The following is a 14,628-nucleotide window of genomic DNA, read 5'->3' on the forward strand; positions in this document are numbered from 1 at the left end:
GTTTGAGATAGTCTTATCACAGCTGACCTTGAACTCACAGAGATCCGCCTGCCTCGGCCTCCTGAGTGCTGGGGAGGGGTGATTTTTAAATTCCTGCTAGAGGCAACAAATTTGCTTTCTCTTTTCCTTGTTTGAGATAGTCCTGTCACGTGTTCTAGGCTGGCCTTGAATTTATGGTCCTTTTGAGGCCTGGGGTTCCACCTGGTCACTCATTTTGTTTCCAACACGCCGCCAAGGATCCCTAGTATCTTAGATAACTTTCCATCTCTGTGATAAACACTGCAGCCAAAAGCAATGTGGGGAGGAAAAGGGCTTGGTTCACCTCATAGCTTTACCTTCCATCATGAAGGCACGTGCAGGCAGTACAGTGCTTGAGACAGGAAAGGAAGCAGAGCCATGGAGAAGCCTGCTTACCATTTTGCTTCGTACTGAGCCGCTCAGCTTGCTGTTTTAGTCAGCCAGGACCACTGTCCAGGCATGGCCCCCACCCACAGTGGGATGAGCCTCTCAAATCACTCATTAATCAAGAAAATATTCCACAGACTTACCCACAAACCAGTCTGATAGGGAGGCATTTTCTCGGGCAAGGTTCCCTCTTCCCAGCTTGTTATCAAGTTGAGAAAAAAAATCTAACCAGCACACTTGGGTTTACACCATCCCTTTATTTATGGTTAAAAGTGGAAAATTGGGGCAGGGATGATAGCTGAGTTAGTGAGAGGTAGTAGGTTCAAGCCCCAGAATCGATATAATATTAATAGTAATAATAACACCAATAAATGAATAAAGCAAGCTGGATGAGATGGGACATGCTTGTAATCCCAGCTCTGGGGAGGTGGAGACTGGCGGATCCCTCCCTCAACAGCCAGCCAGCATTGCCTCTCCACTGAGCTCTCTGAAGTGTGGACAGCACACACATACACGCACACACGCACGCACGCCTGCACGCAGCCCTAAACATACATATACATGAACACACAGACACAAAGTGTAAAAATTAAAAACTTTTTCTTAGCCCACTTTGAAGCAAATAAGTGTTTTTTATCTTATTTACTGGTTATGGTAATAGCTTTATAGGACACAGCATAAAGCAGTTCCCAAATCTAGCTGGAGGTTAGAGTACTTGAATTCAAAACAATTAAGCTCTCCAATAGAGTTTCTAAAGTATATGTAGTATTTTTCATACTGGTGAAAGGAAGTATTTTTAAAATGTTGTGTATTTATTTTCTATTTTGAACACTTCATTAATTTATTTTGTGTGTATGCGTGTGGCGGGGTGCACTCATGCCACGGCATGTGTGTAAGGTCAGAAGACAGCTGGTGGGAATGTCTCTCCTCCACTACGTGGGGCTTAGCGATGGAGCTCAATTCACCGGGCTTGGTGGCAAGTGCTGGGCCATCTCCATCCCCTGGTGTGTATTTCTTCAATTAAAGCAGAAATAACTTCCTTTTTTAAGGGCAGAAAAAAATAAAGTGGTGCCGGAGAGATGGCTCTGTTGGTAAAAATGTTCCCCATGCCACAGCGAGGGGCCTGAGTTTGAGTTTGGGCACCTACCTCAAAAGCCAGGCATGGAGACTCAAATCGTACCATAGTGGACGGAGAGACAAGAGGCTCTCTAGGGTTCACTACAGCCAGCTTAGTCCAATCAGGGAGTATCAGGTTTGGAAAGAGACTCCTCCAATCCTAAAACTATAAGGTGGATATAAATTGAGAAAGACCCTGAGGTTTGTCTCTAGCCTCCACATATGTGTACCTGCACACATACACGCGTGTGCGTGAGCACGCGCGCGCGCGCACACACACACACAGACACGCACAGAGGAGCCTGTACATACTCATAATGATAATGACTCACCCTCCAATAAAGGGTTTCCCAACAGTAAGATGGTCCCTCAAGCATCGTGGAGGTGGAGGTACAATTGAGCGTTCCTTTTTTCCTATGCCTGCCCAGCTAGGAACAAAACAAGATCTTGTGGGAGCTTTGACATTTTGTTTAGTGAAAGAGCCCAGGCAATTTCTGTCTCTTAGAAAGTCTCCTTTGACCTTTTCCCTTTTCCTCAAGGACTACCTGTCAAAGCCTGCTTTGCCTTGAATAGGCTATCAAGGATCGGAGTTCTGAAGATGTTTGCCGGCGTCATAGCAGCCTCTGGGGAAAGGGCTGTGAGTTCTCAGACAGGGCTGTGGTTGGGATGCAGTGTCTGTTGCCATTCCTGTGATGTCATTATCTTCCGCAGATCCCTAGCAATTGGAACCAAGGCCGGTTACAAGCTGTTTTCTTTGAGTTCCGTGGAGCAACTTGACCAAGTCCATGGAAGCAGTAAGTGCATGTGTATGGGCATGTGTGTGCATACGTGTTTGTGTCTCTGTGTGTCTGTCTTTCTGTGTGTGTGTCTGTCTATGTGTGTCTATTTGGTTGAAGGAACACCAAATCCTCCCCTTAGACATCAATCCTTTTTGGTTTTGTTCTTAATTTTCTTCTTTTTGGAATTCTGGGAATTGAACCCACCGACCTCTTTAAAGCACCCGACCACCAAGGGTATGCTCCAGCCGTAGACTTCAGTCTTGAGCTTCTGGTTTCTGTCTTAGCCATCAGCCTCAAGAGTTGGTGCTGTTCAGATTTGAATACAAGCCATTGTCTCCTCATGCACAAAAGCCACAATGAAGCGCCTATTGAAATCTGGCAATAACTTAAGTGACATTTTCTTCTTTGTAAGACGGTCCTTGTTTGGAATCATGTTGTTGGTGCTTTTCTATACATCTGTGCTCATGGTGATCAGCTTTGGTCATTGTCAACCCAAAGAGGGACTTGTTGCTTCTTTTTGCCACTACACTGGCTCTGTAGCCTGTTGACACCATTCCTTTTGGAGGGACATGTTTTATACGCTTGAATGAAGAAACACGGTCATATCTGCATAGCACATATTACAGATGTTGAAGTATTTCTAGTGAGTATTAAAAATAACCCCACGTTAGAGATGTGGCTGTGATTTTTTTTCAGGGTAATAATTTGTGCTGTTGCCGTAGCGACAAATACTTCACCTCTGCATCTTCTGGAAAGAAACTGGTTTTGTAAATAATAATTGGGGCTCCTAATTCATTATTTATCTATCTATTTTTAGTCTCTGCGTATGATAGAAATGTGTGCATGAGAGGATGTGTACCCATTCACATGTGTCCATCCTCCCCTTCCCTCTTGAGACAGTCTCTTTATTGCCTGCCATTGTGTGTCCTGAGCAAACTGGGCCTTGGCCTGCCAGGGATTCTCATATAGAACATTGGGATCAGAGACCTGTGCTACCACGTCCAACTTTATATGGGCTATAGGGCTTTGAACTCAGGTCCTCATGTGTGCATAACAAGTATTACTGATGGAGGATACCCAGTAGCAAGACCAAGACCGAGAGTCCATGTGTGAGCTAGCCCATGTGGTATCCAGTGTCACAAAGTCCAGTCTTTCTCAGAGAGGCCGTCTGTGAGACCTCACCATTATCTCTCCTCGCAGATGAAATCCCCGACGTGTACATTGTGGAACGCCTCTTCTCAAGCAGCCTGGTGGTGGTGGTCAGTCACACGAAGCCTCGGCAGATGAACGTGTACCACTTCAAGAAAGGCACTGAGATCTGTAATTACAGCTACTCCAGCAACATTTTGTCCATACGGCTGAACCGGCAGGTGAGGAGGCAGAATCCGCATGGTTTCTAGGCTGCTGCGAATTGGAACAAAACTAAAGCATCTCTGAAGGTGAATGTCTTTGGGCTGACTAGATGACTCAGCAGATAAAGGCTCTTGTCACCAAGCCTGGTAAGCTGAGCTCAGTCCCCACCACCCATATGGTGGAAGGACAAAACTGACTCCTACAAGTTGTCCTCTGACCTCCACATACATGTAGTAAGTACATGGGCATGCGCACACAGACAGAAATAAATAAATGCAATAGACAGTTTTAAGGTGAATGTCTAAGAGGCATAGCTCAGAATTCCTGCTGGCATTTGCAGAGCCCTGGATTTGATCCCCAGTTCCCCATAGACAGAGTAGAGAAGTGATGTGAGCCTGTGATACCAGGATAAACCCAGGAGGGAACCTGTGATGCCAGCGCTCAGTAGGCAGAGGCAGGAGAATCGGGAGGTCAAAGCCATCCTTCTTGGCAGTGTAGCATGTAGCAAGTTTGACCCTGGTGTGAACTACATGAGACCCTGTCTTAAAAAAAAAAAAAAAGTAAATGACTCTAAAGCCAGCATCAAATGCTGTAGATCATTTAACAGAGCTTTTAACTGCAGGCTTGGGCTTAAGGCTCTGTGATGTGATTTTTCTCTAGTCATACTGCCTGATGTCTCTCCGGCATTGGCCATTGCCTGCCAAAGCTCGCCATCTCTTCAGGCAGGCTGGGCACCAGCACAGGTAGGTTGGAGCACCAACACAAGTCTGTTGTGTAAACTGCCTTAGGACATCTAAAAGGAGAGGACGACCTCTTCCTGTCTTGGCCCTAGGCAGTAAGATTGATTGTGCTTAGTGGCCCTGCCTCTGAAAATGGCTTACTGGAGACAAGGGTGTGGTCTCCCTGGGTCTGCTCTGAAATCAGGTAGGTGAATCTGACCTTCTGCTATCAGTCAGCTATACTAATATCCACCACTTCCCTGTTCCTGATTTCAGTATGTTTGCTTTGAGTTTCTCTCCAATTAGTTTGATGTTGGCTGTTGGCTTGCTGTATATTGCCTTTATTATGCTTAGGTATGTTCCTTGTATCCCTGCTCTCTCCAAGACCTTTATCATGAAGGGATGTTGTATTTTGTCGAAGGTTTTTTTCAGCATCTAATGAAATGGTCATGCAGTTTTTATATTTTTTCAATTTGTTCATTTGGTGGATTACAATGACAGATTTTCATATGTTGAACCATCCCTGCATCTATAGGATGAAACCAACTTGATCATGGAGGAAAATTTTTCTGATGTGTTCCTGGATTCAGTTTGTCAGTATTGAGTATTTTTGCATCAATGTTCATGAGTGAAATTGGTCTGTAATTCTCTTTCTTAGTAATGTCTTTGTGTGGTTTGGGTATGTTCCTTCTGATCTATTGTGTGAAACAATTTGAGGAGTATTGGTATTAGTTCTTCTTTAAAAATCTTGTATAATCCTGCTCTGAAACCACCTAGGCTTTTTTTTTTTTTGGTTGGGAGACTTTTGATGACTGTTTCTTTAGCAGTTATAGGTCTATTTAATTTGCTTATCTGGTCTTCATTTAATTTTGGTGACATTTATCCAGAAAATTATCCACTTCCTTTAAGTTTCCCAATTTTGTGGAGTACAGGTTTTCAAAATATGACCTAATGATTCTCTGGATTTCATCCTGGTCCTATTTTTTTAGTATATCAATAGGCACTATAGGTAGTTATCTTGTCCTCCATGCCAGGGAGTTCCCCCTTGTCTCAGCCTTTTAACCTATTTTGGGCAGGGGTATGGGACGGCATATTCCTTTCCTCAACTGCTTCAAGCTGACATTGGGACATTGTTATCTGGACCCAAGCAGGTTGAAAGGCTAGCCAAAGGTAGGGGGGTCCAGAGTTGTCAATTAATGGATTTATTAATTTAAATAGTTCCATACCAAGCAGGACCCAAGATTGGGTACTGTCATCGGTGCTTGGGAAGGGGGAAATGTAGGAGCCAGCCATGTTAAGCTAAACGTGAACAGATCACCCAAAGGAAGTTCTTTATTTCTAACCATTATCATCTGCCAGAGCAGGACTTGGTCACTGATAAGTTCAATAGAGCCCTGAGTCTCAGTAGTTTACCCTGAAGCAAAACCTGGTTGCAAGAAGAACCACAAACTGAGATTACCTGAGCACCACCCTAGAACTGACCGTCCCAAGGAAATGCCTAATGTTCCAACCATTGTAGATAGGGTCACCTGCTAGCACACACTCACCAGGACACCCCTAGACAAATGTCAGCCAATCAGGGGTCCTGAACCTCAGAAACCCCTCACTCCCACCTTTACTACTATAAAAACCCAACTCTAACTGGGCTCTGCGCTCTCGTTTATTCCAATACGTTGGACACGCAGAGAAACTTGCATACAATAAAGGCTCTGCTATTATATATGGGACTCGGTCTCCTTGTTGGCTCTTGGGGGACTTTGTAGATTTGGGCATAGCAGCTACCTTTTAAAAATGATTTACTCATCACCGACCAGAGCTCTCGAGTAGTACCCATGGAATTTGTTGGTACGATTTCTCAGGTAATCTCAACAGCAAAGGAGGCAAGAAAGAACTACTTAAGGTTCTGAGTGTGTTCCACTTTAGGCACAGCCTCCACTCCACAGAACACTCATTGACTTCAGGTTCTCAGCCCACCCCACCGTCTTATAGAGAACACAGATGTTGAAGCTATCAGCAAGCCAGAGCTAACACCTGTACCTCCCTTTAGCTTTTTGTCTTCCAAGGTGACTTGATGCAGATCTGGAAGGGTTTCAGGTTTTCTTTTCTTAAAGTCACCAGACTTTTGACTTAACTTTTGGCTCAGGTAATTCATCTGCTGTAAGGAAGTCTCACAGTGCCCAGTGCCCGAGGAGCGGCCTGCCCAGGGCAACAGTGAAGGGCATACATAGGGTGAGCATGTATTGCTCTAAGTAATTATCCTGCCGGTGTCAAGTCTTCAGACTTGTGGCTTCTTTTTAAAAAAACAACAAGACAAATGACAGATTTATATAAGAAATTACAAAGAAGCAAAATCCATGTTTTTGAATAGGGCCTACTAGTGCACTCTTGTAATCCTAGCATTTAGGAGGCCAAGGCAGGGAAATTGCACATCAAAGGGTAGCCTGGGCTGTACAGAATAGTGCTGTGCCTCAAAACAAACATAACAAAGCCCTTGTAAAAAGCTAAATGTGGTTGGACGGGTGTGCACACACACCTGTAACTCTAGTACTATGGGAAGCTGGGGTCAGCTGACCTCCAGCCTAGATGAAAAGTTCAAGCTGCAGATGTGGTGAGAGACCCTGCCTTAAAAGAACAAAGTGGAGAATGGTGGCGAAGGGCACCTGACTTCCTTCTTTGGCTCTGCATGTTCACCCTCACACATTTGTGCGTGTACCACGCATGTAACCTGTCCACAAAATCCCTCTAAATATACAGAAAGGAAAGGGCAGAATTTGTTCCATTTTCAGTTAATGTCATTATTTCTGTTGTGGTTAACACAGAAATGTATTCTTTTAGATGACAACCATAAACCAGATGTCTTTATCTATGGAAGCTTTTATAGTTATTCAACCATCAGCTTCCCCCTAGCCTACTGCAGGTTGTTTGGATTGAAGCCTTCTAGGCAGATCCTAAGGCGGATATCTAGTTCTCTAGTCGATTAACTACTATAAAATGTAAGATGAAAGTAAAAGTGGGCAGGGGATGTAGCTTAGTTGACAAGAGTGTTTGCCTAGCATGCTCGAAGCCCAGGTTCAATTCCCACACCACATAAAACCAGAATTGATGAGGCATGCCTGTAACTATAACCCCAGCACTTGGGAAGTAGGCATGGGCAAACCAGAGTTCAAAGTCAGCCTGGGCTACAAGATGAACTGCAGGGGTAAGCCGAAGGCAGGTGTGGCTGGAGCTATAGAGCAGCCGATGACACAGCAGTTGCCAGCTTGTGCTTGTACCGGAAGCCAGCTCTTATGTGACTCCGGACAAGTACTTCCCCATACCCTTCCTGCTTTCCTGTTTCCCTCTGGCCAGCATGGTGGTGACCCAGTGGGGTCCAGATGAGTGGTCCACAGAGCTGACTGCACTGTCATGATGCTGACCATGTCACATGAGCCTAAAGGAGATGATGTTCCTACAGGAGGAGCTGTGAGGGCCATTCTACTCCTGAGGACTGCGTCAAGGGCCGGAAGGGGATACCAGAGGCTGTTAGAAACTCAGATAGAAAAAGATAAAAACAAACCCTGGTGTGGCTGGCAGAAGGCAAAGTGATCTCAGGTGACCTCTTCACAGAGAAGTGGCAATATTTTGAAAAATATTTAAAGTATCTTTTGGTAAATTTTAAAAAAAATTTCTGGGGGGCTGAAGAGATGACTCAGTGGCTAAGAGCATTGGCTGCCCTTCCAGGGGACCCAGGTTCAATTCTCAGCACCCATATGGCAGCTCACAACTGTCTGTAACTCCAGTTCCAGGGGATTTCATACCTTCACACCAATGCACATAAAATAAAGTTATTCTGTGTATGTTCTACCAACATTTATATATGTGCACCACATTCAAGTGGTGACCAAGGTGGGCAGAAGACGGCATCATAAGATTCCCTGGAACTAGAGTTATAGACAATTGTGTGCCACATGGGTGCTGGGAACTGAACCCAGGTCTCTGAAACAGCAGTGCCCTTAACTGATGACCCATCTCTCCAGCCCCCTTTTTATCTTTAAAGTTTATTTATGTGTGTGTTTGTGTGTAATAGGGATAGTGTTGTGTATGTTCTACAGGGAACATGTGAAGGTCAGAGAACAACTTTCTCTGTGGAGTTGATTCTCTCCTTCCGTCCTTATGTGGATTCCAGGGATTAAATTTGAGTCCACAAACTTGAGCGAGTCCATTTTCCCACTGAACCATCTCACTAATCCCAACTTTGAGATCTTGTTAGAATTTACTTTTCATACATGTTTAGCACTGTGGCCAGAGTGCTCTAATTAAAATAGAGAAGGGTGCTGGGGTGAGGTTGGGGTGGGGCAAGGTGTCTCAGCCCTGTCGTCCCAGCTACTTGGGCATCTGAGGCAGTAGGACCATGAGTTCAATACTTGCCTGAGCTACAGAGTGAATCCAAGGCTAACCTTGGCAACTTAGTGAAACCCTATGTCAGAATACAAAACAGAGAAAGGGAAAACAGTCCAAGGTGGGAGAGAGAGAGATATCTTTAAGGTAAAATTCAGGACTTTGTCTTTTAAGTGTCTGCCCGAGTGGGCGAGGCTGTGTCTGTTTACATTCATAAACATGGCCTTCAGAAGGCTTCATTAGCATTCCTCCTCCAATAGACAGGGAACCAAATTAGAACTCACAGATGAGCAAGGACTTGGCGGGTCCCTTTTCACAGGCTCTGTGTGGGAGGCTGACGGTTCTGTCTGATTACAGAGGCTGCTGGTCTGCCTGGAAGAATCCATCTATATCCACAACATTAAAGATATGAAGCTGTTGAAGACCCTCCTGGACATCCCCTCAAACCCAACAGGTGAGCTCCAGCCACAGAACCAAACCCTTCCTCTCCCCAATGTGAAGATGCTTATTCCCAAACTGCTTTTTTACCTGGCCTGAAAACCTTGATCCCAAGGTGTGCTTTGGGGGTCTGAATGGTGTTTGAGTTGAAGATGCATTTGAATGGTGATAGATTCAAATTATAGAAACCTGTGGTCCCAGTGGGAAGCTGTGCAGCCTGCCTGATAGCCCAAGAAAGAGAAGCATCCTTCTTCTGGGAGACATACAAGCAAATGGGCCGGGGCATGTCAGATGGACGCGTGGGAGACTTCATGATCCGATGTCAAAAGGTGTTTACCCCTAATGCATTTTTGTGACTGTTCTTTGCAGAGTAGGTGTGATAATTAGAAGCAAGTTTTGACTTGATTTGTCAGCATGGTTAGTTAGCCAGACCATCTGAACTTCAAAGGTGTTTTATTACATGATTTTTAAAAATACATTTCTCAACATGGGTAGCATACACATGTATGGTGCACATCATACATGAAGAAAAACATTTATACTATTAAATTTTAAAGTTAAAAGCATTTTAATGAAAACTAACATTTAGTTTTCAAGAAGCTGTGTTCTAACTTAGTGACTACTTCATTTTACTGTAAGTTTCCCGATCCCATGACTTTGTGTCGAGTTTATTATACAAGTAGGAGGGACTTTTTGAGCCTCGGGTTCCTTGTTGTAATAAGGATAATGAGATTTATCTCACAGCCTAGGCTGGGCACTAAACCAGGGAAGGCTCATGAAGGTGACCAGCATAGGGCTTGCTGCTAAATCCTCCCCATGTCTGGACAAAGCAGGGGTGAAACGCCCTCACTGTGGGCTGTGAACAGTGCAAGAAGGCATGCTTTCACGATGGGCATAAGAAATGCCAGAATCTGAGCAGAGTTCCGAGAGGAGAGGGCCTGAATCCACTTTGGATTCAGGAAGAGATGCTCAACCCGTAGAAAGCTACCTTGGCTGTCACTTCTCTGAAGAGAGTGCATTTGGGGTGCAGTTCGCCCATTGCCTGCCTCACACTCACCTTTCCCTTGGCCTTTCGGGCTTCACGTCAGGGCAGCTTCAGTGCGGAGGCGTGCCCCACCATGGGGAAAAGGCAACATCTCCCTTCTCACTCTCAGTTTCCCAGCATGCGGTCCTATGTCCCGTAATGACCGGATGAGTTCCGAGAGCTGTGTCATTAGGTGACTTCATCATGGGCAAACCTCCGCTATCCTTGAGCAGCCCTAGATGGTATAACACAGTAAGCTTGGGCTGTAGGCACACTGTTGTGTATATGGTCTGTCCTTGGCTGGAATGTTGGTTCACAATGGATTTGTTTCTTTTGCAGCCAAGAAAACTCATTGGTTGCCTAATTTTTGTAGTGAGGTAAAAGCCAGGAGAAAAATAAATTAAAAGCAAGTGTTGTTTGGTCTGCTTGTTGAGACAGGGTCTTACTGTGTAGCCCAGGCTGGCCTCAAACCCTCAGTCATCCAGCCTCTGTCTCTGGAATGCTGGGGTTAGAGGTGTGCATTCCCACCCCTGCCAAAACTAAATCCCTTTTTTTCTCAGAAAGCTGGAGCAAGGAGTGGTTATACACACCCAAGATCCCAGCTTCCAGGAGGCTGAAGCCGAAGGATTTACCCATGAATAGGAGGCTGATCTGAGCCATATAGCGAGTTCCAGGATAGGACCCTGTTCCTTGCTCCCTGAAAAAAAAAAATTCTTGGTTTCAGATAAACATTACAACAGGATTCTGGGATATGTTGATTGAGTCATTTAAAAGACAGGCAACTTAATCACAGCATATCCATTTAGATGCCTAATGCCGTTTTAGAGGAATGGCCTCAGCTAGTCTCAAATCCCAAATTCCCAGTTCCCACCGCTGCTTCCTCTCAACTGCTTTTTCATGGCAGTGAGCTGGGGTGATGGTTTCTGACTTGCGGAGCTGCATGGCGTGGAGGGAGACTGACATCATGTGTGTGAATAAGCCAAGGTCCATCTGCGTCTGTGTGAACAGCCAGCCTGACTCTCTAGTCCCCCCTTCATCCCAGAGGGCAGCCCCAGTCAGGCCAGCACATTCCTTTCTCTCAGCACAGTTCAGGGACGCTGTACTGTGGAGAGCATGGCTCCTGAGATGCCCAGAGCCTCCTTGTGTGTGCTCTTTGTTTTCTATGGAAACACTGCCTCCTGGCTTTAGAAATCTGGGAACACCAGAAAAACAGAACGCCTTGTAAACTGACTTTACCACCAAGTTCTGAATGTTTTCCGTCTAGTGGCTAGGGGTCAGTTGGCTCTAGGGTGTTCCCTTGTTTGGTGCTCAGCGACTAAGGTGACCATAAATGTCCTTCCTCCTCTCTGTTTGTGCCAACGATTGCAGGCTGATTCCTTTGAAGGGTTGGACTAGCCCGAGCTGAGAGTTAATGTCCCACCAGCCAGCAGTCTGCCCTGGGCAGTGAGGGATGGAAATACCCACGAAAGCCTTGCCAGTCATAGCACAGCTGGACGGGGTGGAAGGTCCGAGACTGACCACCTCTGACAGACAGGGAATGTTCTGGATAATATGTCAGTGCCTTTCCGCAGATGGCAATAGTGGGAGTGTAAACAATCCCCACCATCCGGGTGTTTGTTGTGCCTGGGTCAGCTGGGTCAGTTCTCTCTCTCTCTCTCTCTCTCTCTCTCTCTCTTCTTTTTTTCTTCTTTCCTTCTGGTTCTTTTGAGATACAGTCTTGTTCATCCAGGCTAGCTTCAAACTTGCAATTCTCCTGCCTCAGCCTCCCAGGTGCTGGGCTGACAGGTGTGCACTACCACACCATGCTCAGTGGATTTCTTGACTTGTGCTGGAAATCGGAAAGCATCTTGAGTGATGGTGCTGAAGCTGGAACCCAGAGCTGTGCACACTACACACAACACTATCACCTTTGAGCCGCATCCTCTAGCCCTGGAAAGTGTCCCCTGAGGCATTAACCAGCCGTGTTTTATAAACCAGTTTCACTGAACTGCCTAAAGTTGGACTTGCGATCTAGTAGTTAATAAAGTCAGAAGGAGGAGGACCGAGGGACTTTCTTATAATTCCAGCCTCGTGGTGCTGTTGGTTCTTGAGTTACCAACAAGGCCCGTCTTTCCAGATGGGGGAGATTTACAGGCCACAAATCTCACTGAAATAACAGCTATTTATGAAAATGTGCATCAATTATAAAACAAGGCCAGAAGTCACATTAAAACCCCAAGCCTGGGCCAGTGAGGTGGCTCAGCAGGTAAAGTCGCTTGCTGCTAAGCCTGATCACATGAGCTGGCTCCCTGGGACCCCACATAATAGAAAGAGAGAACTGACTTCCCCCGTGTTGTCTTCTGACTCCCACATGCATAGCATGGCACATTTGTGTCTCCCCCGCACCCCCTAATAAATAGATAAAAAAACTTCACAACCCCGTGCCTGCATAGAAAAATAGCTTAAAGACTACATTTTTAAATGCTGAAAGGAGAAAACCCCACCTTTCAAAATCAGCTGCCTTTTATTTCCCTTTGCCACCCTGCACTTTCATACTAGAAAATAATATCAAAGAAAAAGTTTACTGTGCTCCTACAGAACGACTTTGTGTGGCACTAGTGACAGGAAAGACTGGCATGGGCGTAGCTTAGCCTGAAGCAGGTCAGAAAACACAGCCTTGCAACGGGGTGGAGCTCCGAGACTTGGGTGGGAGGAAATGAGGCGTGGCTGGGGCCTCTCTGAAGTCGTGTGAGGTGGCAGAGCTGCAGGTCCAGGAACAAGGCTGTGTAGTAAGGGCTACCTGTGACAGGACACCTGTCCTGGCCATCACCCTTTGTCCCTCTCTTGTTAGGATCAGTGCTTTCTAATTCTGCGCTGGGTGTGACAGAACGTTCAAAGTTAGCTTAAACTGTTCAAGCCTTTCGTCTCCTCCCAGGGATATTTATATCTTGACCTAAAATTCCAAAAGACAACTGCCAGCCTTTGCCCAAGGTTCTGTTTCAGGCCTCCTGACTCGCTCAGCCACAAGAATGCTCTCTATAGGTTCCATAGGAGGCGGGAATTAGGTAAATGAAGCCCTGACTTTCTTAGAGAACCCCATGGTGGGAAACAAACCTAAAAGAGCCAAGTTGTACAGGGAAGGTGCATGTCGGGGATCTGTATCTTCAGCCTGCCCCTGTCACCCAAAGCTTCCCAAAATTCTGTACTCCCTTGAGAGGGAGACAGAACAAAAGAGAGTGAGGAAGGTAAATAGAAAAAAAGAGAAAGGGGGGGAAGGGTAAAGATGGCAATAGGAAGGTGGAGATAATTAAAATGTTACAGGTTTACATGAAATGGTCATAATCACTGTATAATTAACGCACATTAGTAAACATGATTTCTACCACTCCCTCCAAAAGCCAAATACAAAATCCATGTATCATAGATTTCACTCATTTAAAGCCACAGTTTGTGGCTGAAGAGATGACTCAGCAGTTAAGAGCTCTTGCTGTTCTTCCAAAGAACCTGAGTTTGGTTCCCAACCTCCACTTCAGACAACTTAACTGTCCATAACTCTAGTTCCAAGGAATCCAGTGCCCTCTGTTGGCTTCCTCGGGTACCTACACGCGTGTACACACACACACACACACACACACACACACACACACAAACACACACACACACACACATACTCACACTCTCACACACTCACAAAAATTAAAAATAAGTGGAGTGCATAATTTAATAGACTTTAGTATGTTCACAGAAGGGTATAGCCATTGTTTTATTATGTTTATTCATGTGTGTTTATTACATTTATTTATACATACATGTGGAGGTCAGAGGACGACTTTCTTTCTTTTCCTTTTTCTTTCTTTTTTTTTTTTTTTGGCTTTTCTCTGTAGCCTTTGGAGCCTGTCCTGGACCTAGCTCTTGTAGACCAGGCTGACCTCGAACTCACAGAGATCCGCCTGCCTCTGCCTCCCGAGTGCTGGGATTAAAGGCTTGCGCCACCACTGCCTGGCCAAAGGACGACTTTTATACTCTCTTTTCTTCTGATGCCATGTGGGTCCAGGGATCTAACTCAGCTTGTCAGCCTTGGCAGCAAGCACCTTTACCCATGGGGCCATCTTTCAGGAACCAGCCTCAACAAAAATACCCTAGGGTAAAGGCATGGGGATTAGAAATATAGTAAAAAATATGGAAAGGTGAATGAAAATAATAAAATGGAGAAACATATAGGATAGTATTGGGAGGGAATTTCCATGAGTACTGAAAATTCGCCCATGTTTAATTTCCAACTGCTTAAAATACCCCTGACCCCAAAACATAGGACTAAGACCAAAGACTGTATTAACATGACACAAGGACAGCACTCGGGAGGCAGAGGCAGGCGGATCTCTGTGAGTTCGAGACCAGCCTGGTCTACAAGAGCTAGTTCCAGGACAGGAACCAAAAC

General features: G+C 45.4%; 1 protein-coding gene across 2 annotated transcripts in view; it reads left to right on the forward strand.

Moving 5' to 3' along the window:
- Positions 1 to 14,628, forward strand: part of Wipi1 (WD repeat domain, phosphoinositide interacting 1) — a 37,954-nt gene that overhangs the window by 4,889 nt on the left and 18,437 nt on the right. For both annotated transcript variants that reach the window (XM_041635654.1, XM_041635653.1), the window contains exons 2-4: positions 2,233 to 2,315; positions 3,501 to 3,670; positions 9,107 to 9,203. In XM_041635654.1, coding sequence (XP_041491588.1) covers positions 2,233 to 2,315; positions 3,501 to 3,670; positions 9,107 to 9,203 — 350 coding nt within the window. The remainder of the gene's footprint in view (positions 1 to 2,232; positions 2,316 to 3,500; positions 3,671 to 9,106; positions 9,204 to 14,628) is intronic.

The sequence above is a fragment of the Microtus oregoni genome, unplaced genomic scaffold, assembly GCF_018167655.1.
Source record: "Microtus oregoni isolate MIOR12 unplaced genomic scaffold, Mior012 000048F_ref0000485, whole genome shotgun sequence".
Classification (NCBI taxonomy): Eukaryota; Metazoa; Chordata; class Mammalia; order Rodentia; family Cricetidae; genus Microtus; species Microtus oregoni.